This window comes from Simochromis diagramma, unplaced genomic scaffold (genome assembly GCF_900408965.1).
Source record: "Simochromis diagramma unplaced genomic scaffold, fSimDia1.1 OVJJ01000604.1, whole genome shotgun sequence".
In the NCBI taxonomy this organism is placed as follows: domain Eukaryota; kingdom Metazoa; phylum Chordata; class Actinopteri; order Cichliformes; family Cichlidae; genus Simochromis; species Simochromis diagramma.
In genome coordinates, this window is record NW_024387416.1 from 2,571,774 (window position 1) to 2,593,716 (window position 21,943).

General features: G+C 41.6%; 2 protein-coding genes across 2 annotated transcripts in view; one reads left to right on the plus strand and one right to left on the minus strand.

Annotated features, from left to right (window-relative positions):
* adgra3 (adhesion G protein-coupled receptor A3) overlaps positions 1–15,184 on the minus strand; it is a 29,406-nt gene extending 14,222 nt beyond the window's left edge. Inside the window, exons 1-3 of the mRNA XM_040012222.1 lie at positions 14,107–15,184; positions 6,297–6,368; positions 498–569 (exon numbers count right to left, since the gene is read on the minus strand). Coding sequence (XP_039868156.1) covers positions 498–569; positions 6,297–6,368; positions 14,107–14,321 — 359 coding nt within the window. The 5' untranslated portion in view covers positions 14,322–15,184. The remainder of the gene's footprint in view (positions 1–497; positions 570–6,296; positions 6,369–14,106) is intronic.
* A 764-nt stretch (positions 15,185–15,948) lies between these two features.
* Positions 15,949–21,524, plus strand: gba3 (glucosidase, beta, acid 3). Its single transcript, XM_040012456.1, has 5 exons — positions 15,949–16,544; positions 17,677–17,901; positions 18,010–18,812; positions 19,504–19,627; positions 20,365–21,524. Exons 1-5 carry the CDS (start codon positions 16,490–16,492, stop codon positions 20,565–20,567), a joined length of 1,410 nt encoding a protein of 469 aa, XP_039868390.1. The 5' UTR covers positions 15,949–16,489; the 3' UTR covers positions 20,568–21,524.
* The last annotated feature ends 419 nt before the right edge of the window (positions 21,525–21,943 follow it).

Here is a 21,943-nt window from a genome sequence, read left to right on the forward strand (position 1 = left end):
GTTTTTGCAAAGCTATATGTGGAAGGAAACCGTGACCTAGGACAAGCTGATGGCATAAGATGTAAGTACAACTCCTCCGGTTTCATATGCAAAAAAATTATTGCGCTAGCTTACGTGGTTGCAGAGCTACCGGGATTTAAAAATAGTTACGCAAAACTGAGCGTGCCCGCTCCGACCGGCTTTAAAGGGTTAAAATAACATGTGACCAACAAAACACAATTTCAATTAATAGTTTAAGAGAAGACAAGCTGAACAAAATCTGTCTCCTAACAAGATTCTGTTCTCAACTGAAATATAACTAAGGCAATCCTTTGAAAGGTTTAAAAACAAGAACACCTCGACAATCCCTGAGGGCCTGAATGTGGGAATATGGAGTACACACACACACACACACACACACACACACACACACACACACACACACACACACACACACACACACACACACACATAGAGAAACCACATTAAAGAGACAGCAGAGCTACAGCAATACTCACAGTCGCTTTAGTGCTGGCAAGCCAAGAAAAGCTCCTGGTTCAATATGACTGATCATGTTACTCCGCAGGTCCCTGTGGAAAAATGAAAAGATTTGAGCAGTGCAAACAGCAACAAGACAGCACAACTGCAACGGTGTTGCTAATCAATCATCCAAGTCTCCTTAATAAAACCGTTATAAGTTTACTGTTCTTTAGTTAAAGCGAGGAACCCTGCTGATCAGAAAGAACATCTGCGAACACTCTCGGCTTGAAATAAAACATCGTTCTGTATATACCTGGTTGCTGCAAATTTTCTTGAAATTTCTTGATATGGCTTTGAGGCCGACTCCAACTGGTTACCTTTGTTACCGAAAAGGATTTGCATTGGGGCTTGTGAGATACCTCCAGATTTGTGCTCAGTAGTTTGAAATCTTTCCAGTTTTCTACTTTGAGAACAGTCAGTGTAACCACTAGACTGTTGCCATCATCTGAAATTAACATTTCATTGTGCAACATTCAGCACCCATAATAACATGGTTCCTGCTAGGAAAACTTTTTATGCATGCATTTTTGTTTAACCCAGTGACAAGATCCCTTCTTCAAACTTAACACCCTTTGTCACCACATAGCTGTTGTCAAGGACAACCTGAGCCTCAAAGCTGCTCTCTTTCTCTTCACACACAAGCACACAAACCTCCCAAACCTGAGGTTCAAAGGCTCGCGGTCAGAGATTTCCTGCGGTGCTCACCTGTGCTGGCACTGCCAAGTCACTCATTACAGTCGAGGTTCAGGAGGCTTTCTAGTCGCCACCTGAACCCACACAAAAGGCCTCTGGGTAACTCTGCCTGTTTGATGTCAATGAACTGTCATCTGAAGGCGGGTATGTGGCCAGAGATAAGTCAGAGACCGAAAAAACAACAACACACACACACACACACACAAAAAACTACTGCTTGTTAAAAACTTTTGATGTGCTGGCTTCTCTGTGAAGTTGTGTTGAGAGAAAAATGAGAAGGCAGGACAAAGAAATCAAAAATATCCTTGCAGAGCCGTCGCAGCCAGGAAGAGCCAGATTGGAGAGTGTACTGGGTGCATAAACAGGCGTGTTGAGTCTGGTAATTTGCTTGTTGCTGAAGCTAATTTATTTTTTGTGTAAACTTTGCTTAGAGTTTCAGTGTTTACAGTTGGAGGACACAAACACAATCTGGCAACCTCAACTGGGTCCAAGAGAAGCCAGAAAAGAACGCTTTCCCTCCATCTGGCTCAATGATCAAAACGCATAGCTGCCAAAAAGACTAATGTCAAGCTCAGTGTTGAGTGCTTTTAACCAGGAGAATTACAAAATAATGTCTGCTGGAGGTCTGAGCTCTAGATCTGCTGGTGTAACCACTACTACTAATAGCAAAAAAAGAACACCATAGCTCTCTGTTATTCCAGTATGTGGATTAGCCAAATATAAATACACTTCTCATTCCACAGACATCCAACCACACATGACCTGGTACCTTTGAAATCTATTTGCAAGGTGAAAAACGCCAGGTTTCTTCTTTTGTCATGCTCAGAAAGAGCTGGCTGAATACTTCCAAGTGTTCTCCAGCACTGGTCTTGAACTGGCAACAAACTGAAGGGTGGATCTGCAGCTGCTGCCAATATTTCAGGGCACGTGTGTGCTGTCTTCCAAAGGTGTTACTCATATGCACGTTAAAACAAATTAAAAATGTGTCATGTAAATATAAGATTAATGAAAGCCTCTTTTCCAAGTTTGTTTTTGGCATGGTGGGTTATATATTGAATATGGAAGGTTTCTGGCATTAGACTCGCATTTCCACTGAAGAGAGAGAAGCTCGCGCTATTCAACCAACCACCAGCATCATTTTTAGAACATGATCGCTTTTGGGGTTCGATACCTGCCAATACTGAGCTGCATACTGCCATGTCGCTCACATTATTTATCACCACACTCATTTCAGTCGGCTTCTGCACTGATGTGATACTATAAATACAAACTAGAATGATTCCCACTCTTTTCCTTACATTATGGAATACGGTTTAACAGTTTAACAGCAGCACTGGACTGACACTTCGGAGTGGCAGAGACACAAACATGTATATCATATTTCCTGTTGCCAAAATGTTACAGAGGCATATTTGAAAGTGAGACTATAAAGCTTTTTGTGTTAACGGGGCTGTGAAATTGTCGAGGGAGCTGGGCGTTCCCTTAGAGAGACTGTGAGGAGTTTGATCATTCAGGAAGAAGATGTACACATGCTCAAGATGACCTGCTGAACTTCAAACCGAGCCCTGGAAAAGGGGAAGAAAGGTGACTTAGGGGACTTTGAATGCGGCGTGGCATTTTAGAAACTAATCTACTGGGATTTTTCCACACAGCCATCTGTAAGGTTTAGAATGGTCTGAAAAAGAGGAAATATCCAGAAATTGGCAGTTCTATTGATGGCAGAGGTTAGAGGAGAATGGCCAGACTGCTTTGAGCTGACTGCATAAGGGCATCTTTGAACATCTTAAACTGGTTTCTTGATCATGACAGTGAGCTCATTGTACTTAAATGCAGTCACCAGATCTCAGTGCACCTTTGGGATGTGCTGGAATAGGAATTTTGCATTATTTGAACAAATCTGCAGCAACTCTGTGATCATCTATCATGTCGATGTGGATCAAAGTCTCTGAGGAATGTTTCGAGAAACTTGTTGAATCTATACCACAGAGAATTAAGGCAGGTCACAAGGCAAATGCAAGGGGAATTATTGCACATCACATGGGTAACTTACAGTTCTATGAAGGCACCATTAATGCCTATATATGACTTTCTGTTGCCATCCAAAGATGCATTGACTATTCCAGCAAGACAGTGCCAAAACACACTGTGTGTATTAGTGTGTTTGCATGCAACTGAAAAATATCAGCCATCAAAAATATGTACCATATTATTAAGAAAGTACAAGGGAGAGTCTGAACTCAACCACAAATTGGAATTAGGCTTTTAAAACTACACAACCTGTATCTTCAGATCTTTATACTACTATTAAATGCCCAGTTTGTAAAAATATTTGCAACTTTTTAGGATTTAGAAGCATGCTGAACTCAGCAATGAGTCATTTAAAATCGTATAACTTAACCTTTCATTTGTGTAATACTTTTTTCAATATTTTAAAATGTTACATAGTCTAACATGAATCCTACGGGTTAAGCAAATTAGAGCCGTATGAGCAGAATCCTCTTTTCGGAAGTCTATTAAGTAAAGGCTGTGTTCCAATACCCATTTATATCTACCTTTATATGAATGTGATGCTTGCTTGCAGAATACCATTGATGAATTCACAAACAGTTTTTCAGGAAACGCCACATACTAGCTCCATTTTCCCACAATAAGCATTCCCCCAAAGCACTGGATTTAGAAAGGAATTAGCATGTGACGGTCGCCCAAGTTGGCTCCTATTTCTATGAGGGGAGATAATGGGGATTCTGTGTGGCTTATTCCCATGCAGAGACACCTTTGGCCCCAACAAAACACAGCGGTCTCCACAGTTACTTTGCAATTTCACGCAGAGTGCCTGAGAGGCATAATGGATTCTCTACCCCTCTCTGGCACTCACAGCCAGCTGCTGTCTCAGTCGTCACCACTGCATTAAGGCCGTCCAAATGAGGGAGAGTCCCTTTGTAAAGTGAAAAAAGAAGGGAAAAGAAAAGCCGTGAAGGCGGGAGGAAGGAGGGGTGGCTGGCAAGATGGAGAGCCTCAGTGCATTCAGACAGATTTGTGCTGCATTTTTGTCCTGCTTTGAGAGTTTGAGGAAAAATGAGTGCAACTTAAGGTAAGAGGTAAAGTATAGGACTATTTCAGAGCGGTGTAGCGTGTAGGAATTACACTGCTAACACCTTTGGCCTTGGCTTGCCCTTTTATAATGACAAAAGCAAGTAAGCCTTTTAGTGATCTCACCTTGCTGGCTGAGAGTGGACTGGAGGAGGTGGGGTCTGTGAGGAGCAATGAAAGCTCAGTTTTCAGGTAAACCCGCCTGTAGTTTCACAGCGCGACAGTCAGGCAGCACAGAGTTTACAACCAAGGCAACTGCAAGCTCACAGACAAAATACACAAGAGCCTTTAAGGCTTTCTTGGTAGAGAAAGATCAAAGATTTTTTTAAAGCATTAAACATGCAGCCTCCTGTTTATCCTCAAGGCCTGAGCACTAAAACTAACTAGTGACCCAATTCAATAGTCCATAGAGACTTCGCCTGTGAATCTATAAAGAATCCAGATATATGAAAGTCCCAGGACTGTTTCAAATAACAAATTAAAACTTCTTTTCCAAAAATCTGGTATCCTCTCCAAAAGGAAAGAACAGAGTGCAGTGAATTTCCAGTTAGTCAAATCTCATATATAATTATAAATAATTACCTGAAACTAAATTCTGAAACGGAAAAGAAATGTTTTGATGCCAGCAATACATTCTTAAAATGTGTGTACGCAGGCAGCAGTCAGTACATAAAGTCATATTCAGAATTCTGTACACTCGTGTCAAGGTTGAAAATCTATTCTGAATTTGGCAATTTAATATGTTTTGTACATGGGTAATTTTTTGGGGGGACAAATAAAACATAAACAGATTTTCTTAACATTTATTCTGTGTAAGTATTTACTTGCTTTCACTTGACTCTGCTCTGATCAGCTGCTTGATGCGTTTGTGGCGTTCCAAACACATGTTTCAACAGGAGAGGACGGCTGGATGAAGGCGTTTTTCTCGTCTCTACTTTACTTTTAAAATTTTCATTCGTCGGCTGTCACGACTGCCAATGCTGATGCGGACAGATCAGCAGAAAGCCAACATTGGCTGGTAACATCAGGTACCAGCCGACTGCTGTTCACAAACGCTGTCCATCTAATCTGACTGAGCTGGAGCTGTTTTGCAAAGAAGAATGGGCAAGGATTTCAGTCTCTAGATGTGCAAAGCTGGTAGAGACAGACCCTAAAAGACTGGCAGCTGTAATTGCAGCAAAAGGTGGTTCTACAAAGTGTTGACTCAAGGGGCTGAATAACTACACACACCCCACTTTGCAGTTATTTATTTGTAAAAAATGTTTGGAATCATGTAAGATTTTCGTTCCACTTCTCACGTGTGCACCACTTTGTGTTGGTCTTTCACGTGGAATTCCAATAAACTTGATTCATGTTTGTGGCTGTAATGTGACAAAATGTGGAAAAGTTCAAGGGGGCCGAATACTTTTGCAAGCCACTGTACCTGGAAATGCCTTAACACATCTATAAAACTTTCCTCTTTACAGATTTCAACGGCCATCAATACTTCATTGCCGCGGTGTCTCTTTAACCATCCCAGAATACTCCAGCAGCTGTGTGCTGAGAGTATATTGCCAGGCAGATAACAACCAACCCTAGTGGCTATGCCTATAATTAGGCCTTTCTAGTACCATCTTTAGTCTTTCACTTTAGACAGATTTCCTGTATTGAAGTTAGGTGTGCAAAACGTCACATTTTAGGCGACCAGGATGTTTTGCCGACACGATGCCAGTGTGTGTTTAACAAACCTCCTGCTGCACAAGCCAAAACTTCACTTGGGAAGTGATGAATGGCTCCTGCTAATGCACTGTCGGATATAACATGAAATACTATGAGGGTTTTTTTTTTTAGCTTGAGACTAACATATGTGAGGTGCATTAGTGACGATTTATGTTTCTGTACAACCTAAGTATAAGAAAAAAAAAAGCTTTCTTTCAATGTGCTGTAAACAGAGCATTAATATTGACACATTAATGCTCTCTTAAATCACCGGCTGAGGAAGTAACAATACTCACAATTTTTCCAAAGCAAATAATCCAAAGAAGGATCCATTTCTGAGTTCTTGAATCTTGTTGCTGCTTAAAATTCTGCAGAGAGAAAAAAAATATGTGTGAACGCAAAGCAACAGATATTGACTCACACAAAAGACTGCATAATGATTTCCAGGCTGTTGAAATAAAAACATTTTACTGTGCAATGTCAGTAAAGCAGCCGCGGTGCCAAAACATCAGCGAGGAATGTGTGCTAATGAAATGCAAAGGTGGAATCAAAAGGATCGAGTGTCTTTTTCAGAAGCAAATGGATTCATGACAGAGTGCTACTTGTTGACAGATAACAATATTAACTCAACTTCTTTTTGCTCTAGACACGCTTAGCATCCAGTCACACCAGGTTGCTTTCTGCCAGGGAGAGCTGAAGAAAAACAACTCCAACTTTAGCTGAGTGCTTCTTTCATGTCAAATTGGCAGTGTCTGGTAGCCAAAGTGGGATTAGGAGTAAGCTGGCTTGACTTTATAGGTAAATGTATCGCAATCTGATCGGCAGCCACGATGACTCATTGGTGGCATACTCGCCTCAAAGCTGTCACACAATTAGACAGTGCGGGGAGTCGTCCTTATGAGAAGAAATCCCTGTTTATAGAAGGAACACCCAAATATTCATCTCATATTTACAGCTAACACTGTATTAAAAGCAATGTGGTTAGAGTTAACAGTGGTCCAATTTAAATGCAACTTTGCCAATTAGTTGTTTACCAAAACAAAACGGGGAAAAAATAGAGGAAGAGAGAGCCTGAGAAAGTCTAAAACCTAAATCTAACCTAAGTGTGAATTCTTGATAGCTTCCTCTCGGGGTAATAAACAGCATTTTATTATCTAGTTTATTTTCCCAGCAGAGCTAACCCACAGCAAGGAAAGCTCCAAGCTAATTGCCCGCTTTCTGCTCCCGTGTGTCCCTCCCAGTTATGGTCCTTCTTTAAAAGTACTCCCAAAGAGTGCGGGAGCAGGGACGTGTGGTTAGCATGGAGGGGAAACGGTGGGTGACATACATGCTTAGTGGCACCCACAACCCGGGGCCAAATTGGAGTCATTACGGGGCGTTGAGGGGCCGTTTTATTACAGGGTTGGACAGAGGAGGCTCTCTGGAGATTTGCTGTTTGGCTCCCTGCCGTTCAGAGAAAGTACGCACATAAAGAGTTCCTGTTTTCCAGGCTTCTGAACGCTGAAATGGCAAATGTTAAGACTCGATGATGTACAAGACTGCAAACTCTGTTCACTGCCTGTGTGCACATGGTCCGATGATACAGCCGCAGATGTTGGGTCTCTCGTCACAAAAGTCTAATTCATACGTGAAATGCATGGAATACCAAATGGATGAAATCCAGCTTTAGCAATGTGGGGCTTAATCAGCAGAATACAGGGGATGGACAAAAACACCTTTCAGTACACTAGCACTCCAATAAATGTAAGGCTGGGGGAATTTATTATGTTTGGCTACTTCTTTGTAGCATTTCTCATGTTGGCTGGATCGTCACACTACAAAAAGAGCATACGCAAGATTTTATTCCTTTAATAAATTTTTTTAAAGGAATAATAATAAAACTGAAAAGAGCTGAAGTTGAAGATTCATTCAAAACTTGGAGCAATAAACAAACAAATCTGCAATGCAAAAATCAAAGTCATAACCTTCCAAGTATACACTAACCCACCTCAACCTCAACCAGTCGCTAGGGTGGATCAGCGATGCTTTTAGTTAGAGCTTTTCAGGTTTGGAGAAAAGCCTTTGAAAAAACACTATATTTAAAGTCAGAGAATAAAGTCTCCCATTGGTATTCACTAACAGCAAGAAGGTCCTGGCTTCAAATCTACCAGTCGGCTGCCCTTTCTTTGGGGAGTCTGCATGTAATGCACATACATATCTTTCACTGTACTCCAGCTTCCTTCCAAAGTCCAAAGATATGCATAGGTTAGGTAATTGGCTAATCTACATTGGCTGAAAGAATGGTTGTTTGTCTTTCTGTGTTAGCCCTATGACAAATTGGCAACCTGTCCAGGGCTGGGATAGGCTCCAGCCTACCAGTGACCCTGAACTGGATAAATGGAAGGAAATGGGTGGATGGAGAATTACCTGATGAGAATCTTGACAAAAGGGTTGGGGGTAAAACCTAAACCTGAGTTGGGCATTTGAGAAAAGTAGGATTTTAGGCATGAAATTCTAAATACGTGATAAATAAATACATTTAAAGGGTAAACATGCAATTGTGTGTGCATGGCTACTCAAACAATGCCCAAACCTGAAACCCAATACTGTCCCCAAGTCCATGTGTGAAAACAACTTCAGTGCAGGCAAAAGAAAACCTTCACCATCACCGACATCATCAGAGGTTATGTAAAGCATCAAGAATTAGGTTTGGCTACAAAACTGCACATTTAAAGCCCTGTAAGTCTCAAGTCATCCAAATAAACCTATAAAAGAGAGTTCTCCTGAGAGTCATGCACACTTTTCTTGGCCTCTCTTCATTCCTCCCTTCTTTGGCTCTTTTGCTAGCTTTGTCCCACCCTCTTCCTCATGACAGGAGTGTGACCTTGCCACATTAGAAACCGCTTGGGCTGCAAAGTCCTCTCTGCACTCTTGCATTCATGTGAAAGCCTTACCACTGCAGACTAGGTAAATAATATGTATAGAGCAAAGCCTCGAGTCTGCATAGAGATCACGGCCATTTAAATACTAGTGTCTTCACTGGCCTCAGGACATGTGTAGTTAGATCGTCTGCTTCCCTGCTGTCTGTCTCATGAAATCAGCCTGAGGTCACCAGACAAAGGATCAGTCTGTGGAATTTCTTCAGTCTGTGCTTCTAACAACACACGAGGGAGTCTTGCTTATCTTGATGCATAGATAAGACCTGCTTGAGCTCAAGCCAGGAACAAGCTGCTAGGGGAGTCTACGAAATCTCACATCCTGTCTACTGATACAGATGGTATAAATCTCAATGACATTTATGGAAAAACCTTCTCTAAAAACAGAATTTCCACTCTTAGTCACAAGTAGTATAAAATGCACTTGTCTAGATTAAATCTCATTCTCCATGTGAGTAAAAACTACACTAGTGAAAGGCAATTTTTACATTGTGCAGCGAGGGAGTGAAACACACAAAATGGCCAGCCGCTGCTAAGTGTGCAAGCAGCCACGTAGTGTTTCAAGGACAAAGCCCTGGAGTTCTCCCTACAGGTTCTTTATGCTCAAGAGGCTTTTGGACAAAGAACTTCACAGCGTGGAGATCTGTAACCCTTCAGCAGGTTTTCAAATAAGATTCAGGCTGCAGATGGGTTCATAAAAACCCTTCTAGAGTGACTTCCTCTGAATATAGTGCATGGAAAAGTAGGTCTGAGTTCAGGTGGGGAAAGGACCTGGTCCAGTGGCTGAGGTGCTCTCATGTGCCAATGTAAAGATTTTCAGCTCTTTATTATTCTCCAAAAAAATCAAAGTATGAAGACTTTTTTCTGGAATATTGTGTGAGAAAAATGGACGACAAAAGAGTGAAAAAAAAAAAAAATGTAGAAAACATAAAGGTGCAGTGATTCATCCGAACTGGCAAGCTCAAAAAGGCACATGTCATACACCCTCTTTTTGTAAATTCATCCTTGTAAGTCATTGGTATTAAAATATCTTCTTTCAGCTTTCAACAGGACAAACCATTAGAGTGCGGTATTCACCTTATAGCTCTGCAGCTGAATGGAAAAATGATCCGCCGTTCAAACACCGGGGTAAAGGGAAAAAAAAAGGGGGGCGAGCAGGAAAATGAACACAGACGTGTAGGCACCGCACAGCACGTAGCTCGTGTTTACACACCGAACTGAATTGCTTGTCTGGGATTAAGCGATACTTGAGGCAACCTGACAAAGTCAAAGCTCAACTGGTCTGCGAAATGAAAGCCTGCAGACTGACTTTCTGCGCAGCTGTCAGTGAATGCCTCGCCTTTGGGATTTTACCCTCTTCTGCAAACACTTCAGAACTACTATTTAAAAAAAACAAAACAGGAGCATTCCTGGAGACCAACGGTTTGCTCGCAAAGCACAAAAAACAAATCCTCTTAGGACATGCATGACAGCAAGCACCTGCACTCTCCTCGCACAAGCACTTTAAAATCTCTCAGCATGACATGGAAAAATTGATGAGACGACTGACGTAAGCACAGAGATTGCGCTTTGGACCAGAATTTACAATCACGCTGAAAAAAGTTTAAAGATCTAAAATCCAAAGGGGAAACAACTCCACGGAGCTCGACTTAAAGGAAATGGAATCACCAGATGAGCCTACAGCATCCAGGTCTGCACTACTGTGAAACAAGACAGTTTATTGCACTCAAATGTGTCATCAAATCAGAGTGTGATTTTTTTCTGCCATGAGGGAGGAAATCCCTGCTTTTTTCCAGACATTAATCCCGCGCTGCTCTGCAGCGGCCAAAACCAGGTGCACGCGTTTTTACAGTCTGATCCAGGTGCTCCTGTGAATGGATCCTTTTTTAAAATATATATATATGCACTAAACAAGGATTGTAAAGAAATATGAGCTTGGTGAATACTTCACGTCTAGTTTCGTCCTGTCTGTGTGGATACAGAGGCTGAAACTTATACAGGTACACAGAAATAAATGCTCACACCCATGCATACTACTCAGACAACCCTTAAAATAAAAGTTAAATTCAACCACTCGTATATTAGCCGAGGGCCCATGCTGACACGGGAGGACAGGCCAGCTGTAAACACATTTGTGTCATTTCCTCTCGGATTACTTAGGCATGTGGTATCACTGGGAGAGCACAAATGTGAGGAATGTATTACTCATTTTTTTTTCTCTGCCGAGAGGCATTGAGAGCAGAACTAAACCGAGTAACTACACAAACTCAGTTTGAGGACGAGGCCAATAACACCAAGCATTCAAGAAGGGTAAGACGATAGCTAATTTAGCTGTACAACTGCTCATGTGTAAACAGCGACGATTAAAGTTAGACTTCTGGTTGTTCTACTCTTACGCATGGTAACTTTTCTGGAATGAAGTCAAGCCAATTATCACTGTAGTTCAGCGAGTTCAAAGTCTAAAGAGTTTTTGACAAACTTCCAAAAGAAATGTGCTTACAGGTCAAAGCTTTCTTTCTTTTTTCTCACGTGAAAAGCTTGGATTACATTTTTTATTTGTTAGAAGACCCCCCAAAGAGGTAAATCAGAAGTACAAAGGGGTGGAATTAGTATGACAGATGGGTTTCTAATCATATCTAGCTTAACATGCTGTTTCCGACAAGAAAGACACCATGCCATCAATCACTTCCTTGACAATATAACTGACGCCCAAAGGGCCAGAGTAGGTGAAGGATATTACTGTGTATTAACCTCAGAGGGGCACTGAAAATGATGAAATTTTAAATATTCCAAAAAAATTAATCCAAAGCGAGAGATTTGGGAGGAAAGCCTGCTAAAGGGCCATTTAGATACAGATCTATTAGCCTCGCACACCTCGAGGAATCTCATCTGTGAATTTCCGGACATTATGCCTAGTATTATCGCTGCATGAACAGACAAAGAGCAGCTGAAAATGTTGGGATTAGCTTTGGCTTAACGAGGAGAAACGGGGGATGATCATTTTCAAGACTGGGAAAGGGTTCTCACACCAGCCGGGACTCCTGCGAGGCCAGCTGCGTCTCCCGAGAGGGGTCGCTGATTTTACAGGTTATAAATTGCCACCCAAAAAACTTTGCAGTCAGCATAAACTGTCATTTCATTGCCACTCATGTCTGCAGGGAACTATGAAGACAGTTCCACAAGTACAGGGTAGTTCTACTGTTTTCCAACAATAAACGACAACTGCTTCCCAGAAAAACAAACGTGGGCGACTGAATAAAATCTTTCGCGTTCATGGCTGTTTTTGGTCGAGCTCTCAAATTACACTGCTCTTGTTCTTTGGAGCTCAGCGCTAAATCATGAGCAACCAGGCTCAACCTCCGATCCATCACTGTCAGAGCGTGATGAGAGACTACAAGCTCACAGTAGACATAAAGACAAAGCAAACAGAAGGGAGGGCCCACTACATTACTTCAGAGCACACCATACCTAGCACTAATTCCATAAATCCTTCCTGAAAATAAAAATAAAAGCAGTGGAATTTATCTTTTTCTTTTTTATTCAAGAGCCATACAAGTGTTTTATTCCAGTTTACGACGGATCTTGTCTACTTGTCCATTCTGCTTACCATCCTTTAAGCTAAACTGCAATGAGACATCCCATAGTCTGTGCAGGTAATGGTAAATCTGCCCTAACACTAATAATTCGCACACAGTAAACTCACCCATATGATCTATTCCTGTGTTAGCGAGAAGCTTGAATATGCGGTTTGATTCTACCCACCAATAACATTCACAGCAGGCATGTGCTGGAGTAAATTTGGACTCCTCGTGGCTTCTTGATGCCGTACAGTAAAGAAAACAACTGACGCACAATATGAATGCTTTGTTTAATGGGACATTTAATCATAAGGACAAGCGTACAGTCTGTGTTTTTGGATCAGTGCTTTTGGTAATAACACTTGGTTGAATGACTGCCAGGTGTGGAGCTCCACCCAGGATAGACTATACAGGCCTAATTTGGATGTTTTTTGGGCTCCAGTTACTTGATAAAATTACTCTGGACATAAACCCAAACTCCAAACTTAACAACATCCTTGCAGAAACTATGCGCATGGGCTGATTTTCAAGTCTCATATGACACAAGAAAGTTTCAAATATCTGCAAATGCAGTCGAGTCCTGTTTTGAAATACAAACTAACATTTTTTAAAAACGTGCGCCTTTGGAAAGTGCCTCAAATCTAACAAGTGGCTTATGGTAAAGCTCTTAAAAAACATGCACTGCAATCGTCTTACAACTCTTTATTACCAGCCAGTCCTCTGCCTTTCTTTCCCTCCTGGGAGTCCATTATTTGCTTTCCACTCCTGCACCCTGCCCTGGTATTCTCATATTTCCTCCATTGCACACCACCACCGCAAAGTACAAGAGCTCTGGGGTGCACGCAGCTTCGACTTACTGTCAAGATTATTCAAATTCCTTTTTATTTATTTTTCCCTGTCAAATGCTCAGTGATGGACCAAAACCAGAGTGTCAATTGGTTAAATCTGCTCTGACTTGACACAACACAAAGGCCTCAATCAATCAGCAGCTTGTGTCTCGGTGTGCGTTTCATCCCTGCAGACTGCCACACAAAGACCAGCAACTTTAATCAATGACACTGATGGAGAGGCAGTGGTTGCACAGCCTCAAAGCCTGCTTCTGATGTAAGGCCATATTACTGTAGTGGCTACATACCAACAACCTAAACCTAAACTTTAAAAGTGTAATTCTTGAAGAAAAAAAAAGGCACCTGGCTAGTGTTAGCCAGGTGTGCTGTCAGGATCTAACCATGCCAGAGTAAAACCAGGTGGAAAAAGAATCACATCCATAACCTATGAGCTCTTACATTTATAATGGCATGTGTGCAATTTAGCAGCCTCTGCATAAATCACTGCATAACAGGAAGGGGTTACTGTTACACAAGGTTAGTATTTACACTGCTATTTACAGTATATAGCTGTGAAATGATAGTTTGTGGTCGGCTTATCAAGATATATTTATCTTTTCGTGTTTGTGCAGTATGAATAAGGGGGATAAGATGGTTATTAAGACGTCGTAAACAGTTCCAGTAACATTAACTTTTAGGAAAGAAACAGTTCTTATTGAGAATAAAGTGAATCTAGTGGCTGATGGGATGTGTTTTCACAGCATGCATCTGTATGTGTGTACTCACAGTGTCACTGTTCTGTTCGGGAAAGAGAGAGAGTCCGGGGGCAACACCTGATGGAGCTCCATGTTGCTGCAGACCACTTTCTTGTAGGACGGCACGATTTTCCCACCGCTTTTCGAGTTTTCATCAAACGATTTGCACGCGGATGATGCCGCCGAGCCACAGCAGCCGCTCAGCAGCAGCAAAATCCCAAACAACTGCAAACGATCCACCCTCATTTTTAATTCACACGCGGCCAGAAAAGCACTGCAGCACCGGCGAAGGAAACAATGTTTTGATAACAGAACAGGCGGGCGGGTAGATGTTGCTAGAACCGGGCAAAGAAGAATGAGACCTTTGCAAGTATGTTGTTTGGCTCAAGCGAGCCTTCCTCCTCCATTTCTCGCAAGGCTTTCCCTTTGCTCGGCGGTGTTCAGTCCGACGGAGGTGTCCTTCTTTGTTTGGAAAACGACTCATTTAGAATTCCCTTTCCATGTTGGCATTGGCTTCCATTTCCTCCCAGCTCTGCAAATCTACCACATTTCAAATGCCGAGTATCCTCCCTGGTAGCTAAATAACTAGCCCAGTTGTTGAGAGGTTCCCTTTGTTGCCCATAGCGTGGGTCCAAGTCAGTGTGTTGTCTTATCCAAAGGAGGCGGCTGCAGTCATCCCAGGTTATCCGCTCCCAACTTCAGGAAACGCGGTCGGGCTTTTTTAACGCTCACTTTAAATTTCCCATTACTTCGATAAACGTACGGGACGACAAACAAGCGTGCAAACTCTCGCCCCCGGTCATGAACAGGAAATTACTTTGAGGGGAAAAAAACAGAGCGCAAAAACAACAACAGTTTTAGCTCAAACTGTGCTACCAATGTGGGAAAAATACACTAAAAACTGTATAATAACGTATCCAGAGTAGTCGGCGTGTCCGTTTTGTTAACCGGTGTCTTTAGAAAAGATTTAAAACTATCCTTATTTCCATTGAGAAGTCCTACTAGTCCCATGGTCCTGCCCCGGGAGCCACTAAAGTCAGGGGCGGTCAAGGCCGAGCAGATTCCAAACCACATCCGGTCCGCATTTCATAATAAAAGCACCAGGAGATGACTTCCTTTGAGTTTGGGGGATGATTGCGTCTACGAGGTTCATTGGTTGAACGCAAAGGAACTGTTAAAAGTGTCTTTTCTGGATATGTACCTGTTGCACATCACCAAACAGTGCACAGTTACATGTAAAACTATCAACATAAGTAATATAGCATTTAAAATATAAACCTGCGATGTAAAAATGCGATAAGGGGGTATATTCCCACCATAAAATATATGGTGGACATAAAAAAATACTGCTGTTGCAGGACTAAAAAAAGTGAATGTTTATGTTTTTCTTGCTAATTTTATTGTAATACAGGATCTGTACTTCCACCTCTGGTCGTTTGGTCTAGTTTGCAGTTCACATGAAAGCCATGATAAGGATTTGTTTTTGCCCTGATACAGACGTTTGAATCTTTCCACTCCACCGAGTTGAGAATGTAATACTCTTGATAATCTGATAGTATTTGTTTGCCCTCTTGTCGCAGTCCATTGTGTTCATTTTGATGAGATCAAATGATTCACTTCATCATATAGAAAACTAGACTACAACATTATTAGAACCCGTGCGAGGCTTAACGATAGACTGTATATGATACGGAAGTATCATATCATATGTGTTATAACTATAGTTCATTTTTGCATTTCTTATACTATCTAGAGAAATACTTCTGTCCAAATTGTTAATAGCATCGTAATATTTGGGTCTTTACAATTTGAATTTATGTTATTTGTTTTATAATTTTTTTAAAAAAAAGTTAATACCACAAACTCACAGCAGAAACTCACTTAGTTGCTCTGCTTGACTGCAAAATAGACTTTTACTAATTTACCAAGCTGGCAACAGCCTTTGATTTTATCGCAACCCTCGACTCATTCTTGCGGTGCTTTCAGGTGAACCTCGGATTTCATTTGCTCATTTCTTAATCCCACATTCCTGCCCTAAATTGTGAACATGAAAAGACCGAATCCCGTGAACTAATGTGTTTTTGATTTATTATTATTTAATAACAGCCTTAAGATAGTATTACAGTAGTGGCATTGTGGAAAAAAGCAAAATCCAGCGAGATAATTATCCTCGGAGTTTCCCGTACTGGATGAAATCTTCTGTACGTGACTTACGAAACGTCACATCTCGCAGTAGTTCCTGGTCTGTGGACGTTAATGGCTGCGATGCCACATGAAACAAAAACAAAACAAAACAAAAAAACGTCCGCTTTGTAGGGAGACAAATCGCTTTGTGTATTAAATTTAAGAGAGATAAAAGCATAACGCGCTAAGATATAGGAACACCTTTGTTTCAGCGTCCTAATGCACAAAACATGTTCCCACGTGACTTTGCATGGGGAGCGGCGACGTCTGCGTATCAAATAGAAGGTATGTAAACAAGTTTTTGAATGGAGCAGTGATAACTGTTATGGAGCGGGAGAGAGAGGGGGTTTTTACACTCCGAGAACCTCTAATGTAATTCGCTTTACCGTGAATACTTTACTTGGTAAATATTGGCGCTATTGACGCTGTAACATGCTTTAAATGAGTGTTTGGTGAAACTTAAGCATGTGTAAAGAAATAGTAGCCATTGCACTGAATATATTGGAGATACAGATAAATGAAAATGTATTCATCATTTCCTCATTTGTTGTTTTGACATTGGTGTAACGGCATTTGGTCTAATGGAGATCTGGTGACTAAACGGGCCTCAAGTCTGTGATTCATGTGATTTTCTTGTTCACCAAACCATTCGGTGACCTGTATGGCCCATGCATCTATGCACTGTCATCATGGAAGCCAACAACCCCCCATGACGCTTTCATGCCCATGTGCACTGAAGAATATGGTTAAGGCTGGCTCATCTCTCACCACCATATTACTTTTTGTTTTCTGTGACACAGTCTGATCATATCCCATAATGTTATTGTCAGTCACCCGAGGAAGAATGGCTCCTTTTCTGGTTTTCAAAACTCGAATGCAACAAAAAACCCAGCCGCCTGTTTCCTTCTCCTAACCCCTGACCGGTTGCAGCAGATAGCTGCGCATCCCTGAGCCTGGTTCTGTCAGAGGTTTCTTCCTGTTAAAAGGCAGTTTTTCCTTCCTACTGTCACCATGTACTTGCTCATAGGGGGTTGTCTGATTCTTGGACATTTCTTTTTAGTATTGTAGGACCTTTACCTTACGATATAAAGCAGCTACACGCGACTGTTGTTGTGATTTGGTGGTATATAAATAAAACTAAGTTGAATGTGTTCTTCTGAACACTGTTTCCGACCTTTACTTGTATTTCTCCCCACATTTTTTTGAGTTGTTCCTTACATTTGTCACTCATTTGGCACACATAAAAAAATATTGGCAGACTAATACAGTCTTTAACACACTTATGTAATTAGATGAATGTAAATAACTGCTAGAGTAGATGACGTCTTAGATGCTGTCACAATAAATTCACAGAGTCATATTTCTATATGTCAACACTTTACCTGTTTTTCTGAACAACCTTTACGCGGTCGTTCAGGTGGCTGGCAATCGGACGGCAAGGGACCGAGTATCTGGGACACATTTTGTCATGAGAAAGGCAGAGTGTTTGGGGACCAGAATGGAGATGTGGCCTGCAACAGCTATGAGCTGTGGGAGAAAGACCTGGAGTGTATCCAGCAGCTTGGGCTGACGCACTATCGCCTGTCTTTCTCCTGGGCCCGCCTCCTGCCTGATGGGACCACGCAACATGTCAATCAGAAAGGTATTTTCATAGACCTGTAACACACATGCTGGAATTAGATCCAGGCCTATTTGATGGCTTTAGGCAATTGTATCTCATTACCCATTTATGGCACTCTCTGTTCAACAGGTGTGCAATACTACAACAAAGTGATTGATGATTTGCTAACCTCAAATGTCTCACCGATGGTTACCCTTTACCACTTTGACCTGCCTCAAGCTCTGCAAGACCAGGGAGGCTGGAAATCACCTGGCATAGCCAGTCTCTTTGACAATTACGCTCAGTTTTGTTTCCAAACATTTGGGGACCGTGTCAAACTTTGGATCACTATCAATGAGCCACAAGTGTGCGCCAAACTGGGACACGAAGACGGCATCCATGCCCCAGGGTTAAAAGAGAAAGGCACTGCTGCCTACCTGGTAGGACACAACATGCTGCGGGCCCACGCCATGGCCTGGCACAGCTACAATTCTCGCTACAGGTCAGAGCAGAAAGGCGCCGTGTCTATTGCCCTCAACAGCGACTGGTGTGAGCCATTAAACCAAGGTTGCCCCAAGGACATTGCTGCTACTGAACGTGACCTTGCATTTAAACTGGGATGGTTCGCCTGGCCCGTGTTTGTTACCGGTGATTATCCAGAAATAATGAGATCTGCTATAGACGCTCAAAGTAGGAAGCTAGGATACAATGCAGCCTCAAGGCTCCCCAGTTTCTCCAAGGATGAATCTGCCATTCTGGGAACTGCCGACTTCTTTGCGTTGAACTACTACACGTCTCGCAAAGTCAAACCAGGAGGAGGTTGTGAAAAGATGTTGTGTATAAAGGGAGACCAAGATACAGAGGAAGTTTTGGATTCATCCTGGCCCGTCAGTGGACTGTCCTGGCTGGCTGTAGTGCCAGATGGCTTGAGGAAACTCCTAAAGTACATTAAGGTAAAACTTTTTCTTAAAAATCTTTTTTTTTCTTTTGGTTACAGTCTGTGTGGGGCAGCCAATCAGAAGAAAGTTTCCTTAAAAAGTGGGGGGAGGGAGTATAAAGCGCTTGTTTCAGATAAATGATTGACTAAGATAATTCACCAGTCCCGGCATAACATAAATAAGGATTATTTTAAACTGTGAGCCATGCACAGCTACTGCAGTAGAGTCCAAAAATGTAAAAATGCACAATTTTACGCTAATATATTACACTAAAAATAACCCAAACCAAGGGCCGACCAAATCTTTTCATTACAGTTTTGATTCACCTTGCGGAAAAGTAAAGTCGGTGCTCAAAATGAATTGACCAGCAACAAGATAGATCACCTTCAACCGTACGAGGAGAACACTGGCATTTGTTTAGTGTCTCACTATTGATTTTGCATGCAGCAATCTCTTTTCGACACCTCCAGAAACACACTGATGCTTCATTAGTGCTGTCACATTGAATGAAACAGTTACTTTGCTGAAAAGTGTTTGCAAACGAGCAATTTCCTGCTGTTGTGACTTGTCACACGCCATTAGTCTGAGCCTGGCACCGTTGAAACGCAGCTGAACGGCACACTGTAGACCAATCTGTCTCCCCCTGGAATGTCTGACAGGCTGTGATGCCTTGTTTGACAATAATATTTGCCCTATGACTTTGCAGGACACTTTTAACAACCCCGCGATCTACATTACAGAGAATGGTTTCTCTCAGGTGGGGCCACTGCAGATCGAGGATGCCCAGCGCTGTGTGTATTACAAGGACACCATCTCAGAAGTGGCAAAAGGTAATGGCTAGTAAATCGGGACTGCATAAATCCTGCGTATTTAAAAAATTAAAAGCATGCGAATCGGGAAAATAATGGTTAAAATACCATTTTAATTCTGCAGCTTCTCCAAATTGACAAATTTAGTCTTGTTTAAAACAAAAAACATTCAATTGGTTTGATGTACCTTTAATCTTCTTGCTATCATTTATCATAAATTTGGTTTCCAAAGACTGTTTGTGTTGTATCAAAAGGTTTTTATTTACCTCACTTTCAAAGAGGGCTACCCAGTGCGGTAAAGTTAATACTTGTTTCATTACCATTTCATTTCAGATGCCTTTGACAGCGACACTATAGATACAAGCGTTACACATATGTCTGTGTGTATCTTACGCATACGTTGCTTCTGCTAATCAATTTTTAGCGCATTAACACTTTGGGGTCACGGGAATGTGTTGTGATTCAGATCTGTGAGTAAGTGTTCATCAAACAGCGACGCCAACTGATTACTTTTATGCAATGAATATGTCGTTTGCAAAGAGAAAGATAAATACACGCGTCTTTATTATCCATCTGTTTGATGTTTATGAACAGCAGTTTTTGCTATATCTACTTTTTATAATGAAGATATAAATGAGTGAACCTAGTAAACAGGTTTTTGCTAGTCCTTTAGAATGATCCTTTTGTCACATATCATGATACTAGTCATGGTTTAATTAGATGGCTCTATGTAACTCCTTTCTTCTGTCCTTGTATAGCTATACAAGAAGATGGGATCAACGTCCGTGGATATTTTGCATGGTCTCTGATGGATAACTTTGAATGGGCCGATGGATTCAGCGTTCGTTTTGGCTTGTTCCACGTGGACTTCAGTGATTTGAAGCAGAGTCGAACTCTGTACCAATCTGGACGGGAATATGCAAAAATCATCTCAAAATCCCGATCTGGCCAGTCTAAATAAGAGTAGCTGGAAAAAATGTGCGTTACTATGTGAATTATGAACATGCTTTTGCTTTCAAGAACTGGAGTCAAGAATCCAGATTTATTTTGGATTTAAAGTATTGCCTATGAATTCTTTTGTAGTTTAAAAAAAAAACACAGCTGGTGAATTGTCTCAGGAGTATAATTTCTCACTCGCCTTTATGATGTAAAGACAGGGACAAAATAAGGTTATGTTAATTCGGTGGAATTTAAATCGGTATTCTATCCTGCCGAATCCCAACTCATTGCAGGTAAGGAAGGTTTATACAGAACCAGCGAGCTGTAAGGCCCTGCAATCGCTTCATGGGGCTGGAGAAGAACTTATGAAGAACCCAACAATAATAACGGCATTATCACTGTGAATGACTTTATTGTGCGTACATGTATTATGTGAAAGCTGACCTGTTCTGGCGGTCTGTTTACATATTTAAGATCTTATCTTTAGCTTAAATCTACCAGCGAGAGTCACGTGACTGGAATCTGCAAGATATCTTGCATTAATGTCTTGAATTGTTCTCTGAATAGTTGTGATTCACTAAAAGGTTGAAGGTCTGTAGCTGTAGTGACACAGGTATGGGAAAACATGCTCTGCAGTTTCACTTTGTGATGTGAAAGGCTGTTTCCTGTTTACAGACGTAACGGACACAGTGCACATGCCCACATGACGATAACAGTACCTGAGGAATGACAGAGAAACCACAGTCTCCACAGTTGCATTCCTTACAATTGCAGGCAATTTTAAAGCGCTATAAGCAGTGTCAGTATGAGCAATAATGTGATTATATCAATGAAAGCAGTGGTTTTATGACAGCAAATTGTCTCAGTGAGCTCACTGAAGACGGTGTCGAGACAAAGGAACGCGCGGAAATAAAGCCTTTTTCAGTGACACATCAAAGCCCATAGCTTACATTTATTTGAAATAAAGACTGATTGAGCAGATGCTTCACTTCTTTGACAAGATTAAACAAATACCGTAGTTTAGCTGCTGTGGGGGAAACAAGTATAATTAGTAACCCCTTTTCTAACCACCTGCCTTATCAATGGAAAGGATGCGACATAAGACAAAATGCAGTACTCATCTTAGTTATGATAATGTCATCTGGGTGCATAAAGAGCATTTCAGCACACTCAGAAGGCGTGCCAGCTGAAAGCAACAGATGTCCTGCCACAGGAAGTGAGCATAATACAATTTGTGTTCCCCGGACAGCTGTGCAAATGAACTACTTTTAGAGGGAAAAACCAAACAAGGAAAACACCCTGAGGCAGTCTGCTGATTCATTGCCGTGGTTAAGGTTAAGGATTATTTGGATGCTGTATTGAGCAAACTATACTGCTATGGAGCTTAATGAGGGGCTT

Excerpts from the sequence above, each read along its gene's own strand:
- gba3 (XM_040012456.1), top strand. The coding sequence starts at position 16,490 with ATGTTCCCACGTGACTTTGCATGGGGAGCGGCGACGTCTGCGTATCAA. Across the intron at positions 17,902-18,009 it reads GCAACATGTCAATCAGAAAG|GTGTGCAATACTACAACAAA; the intron begins GTATTTTCATAG and ends TCTGTTCAACAG. Across the intron at positions 19,628-20,364 it reads CATCTCAGAAGTGGCAAAAG|CTATACAAGAAGATGGGATC; the intron begins GTAATGGCTAGT and ends GTCCTTGTATAG.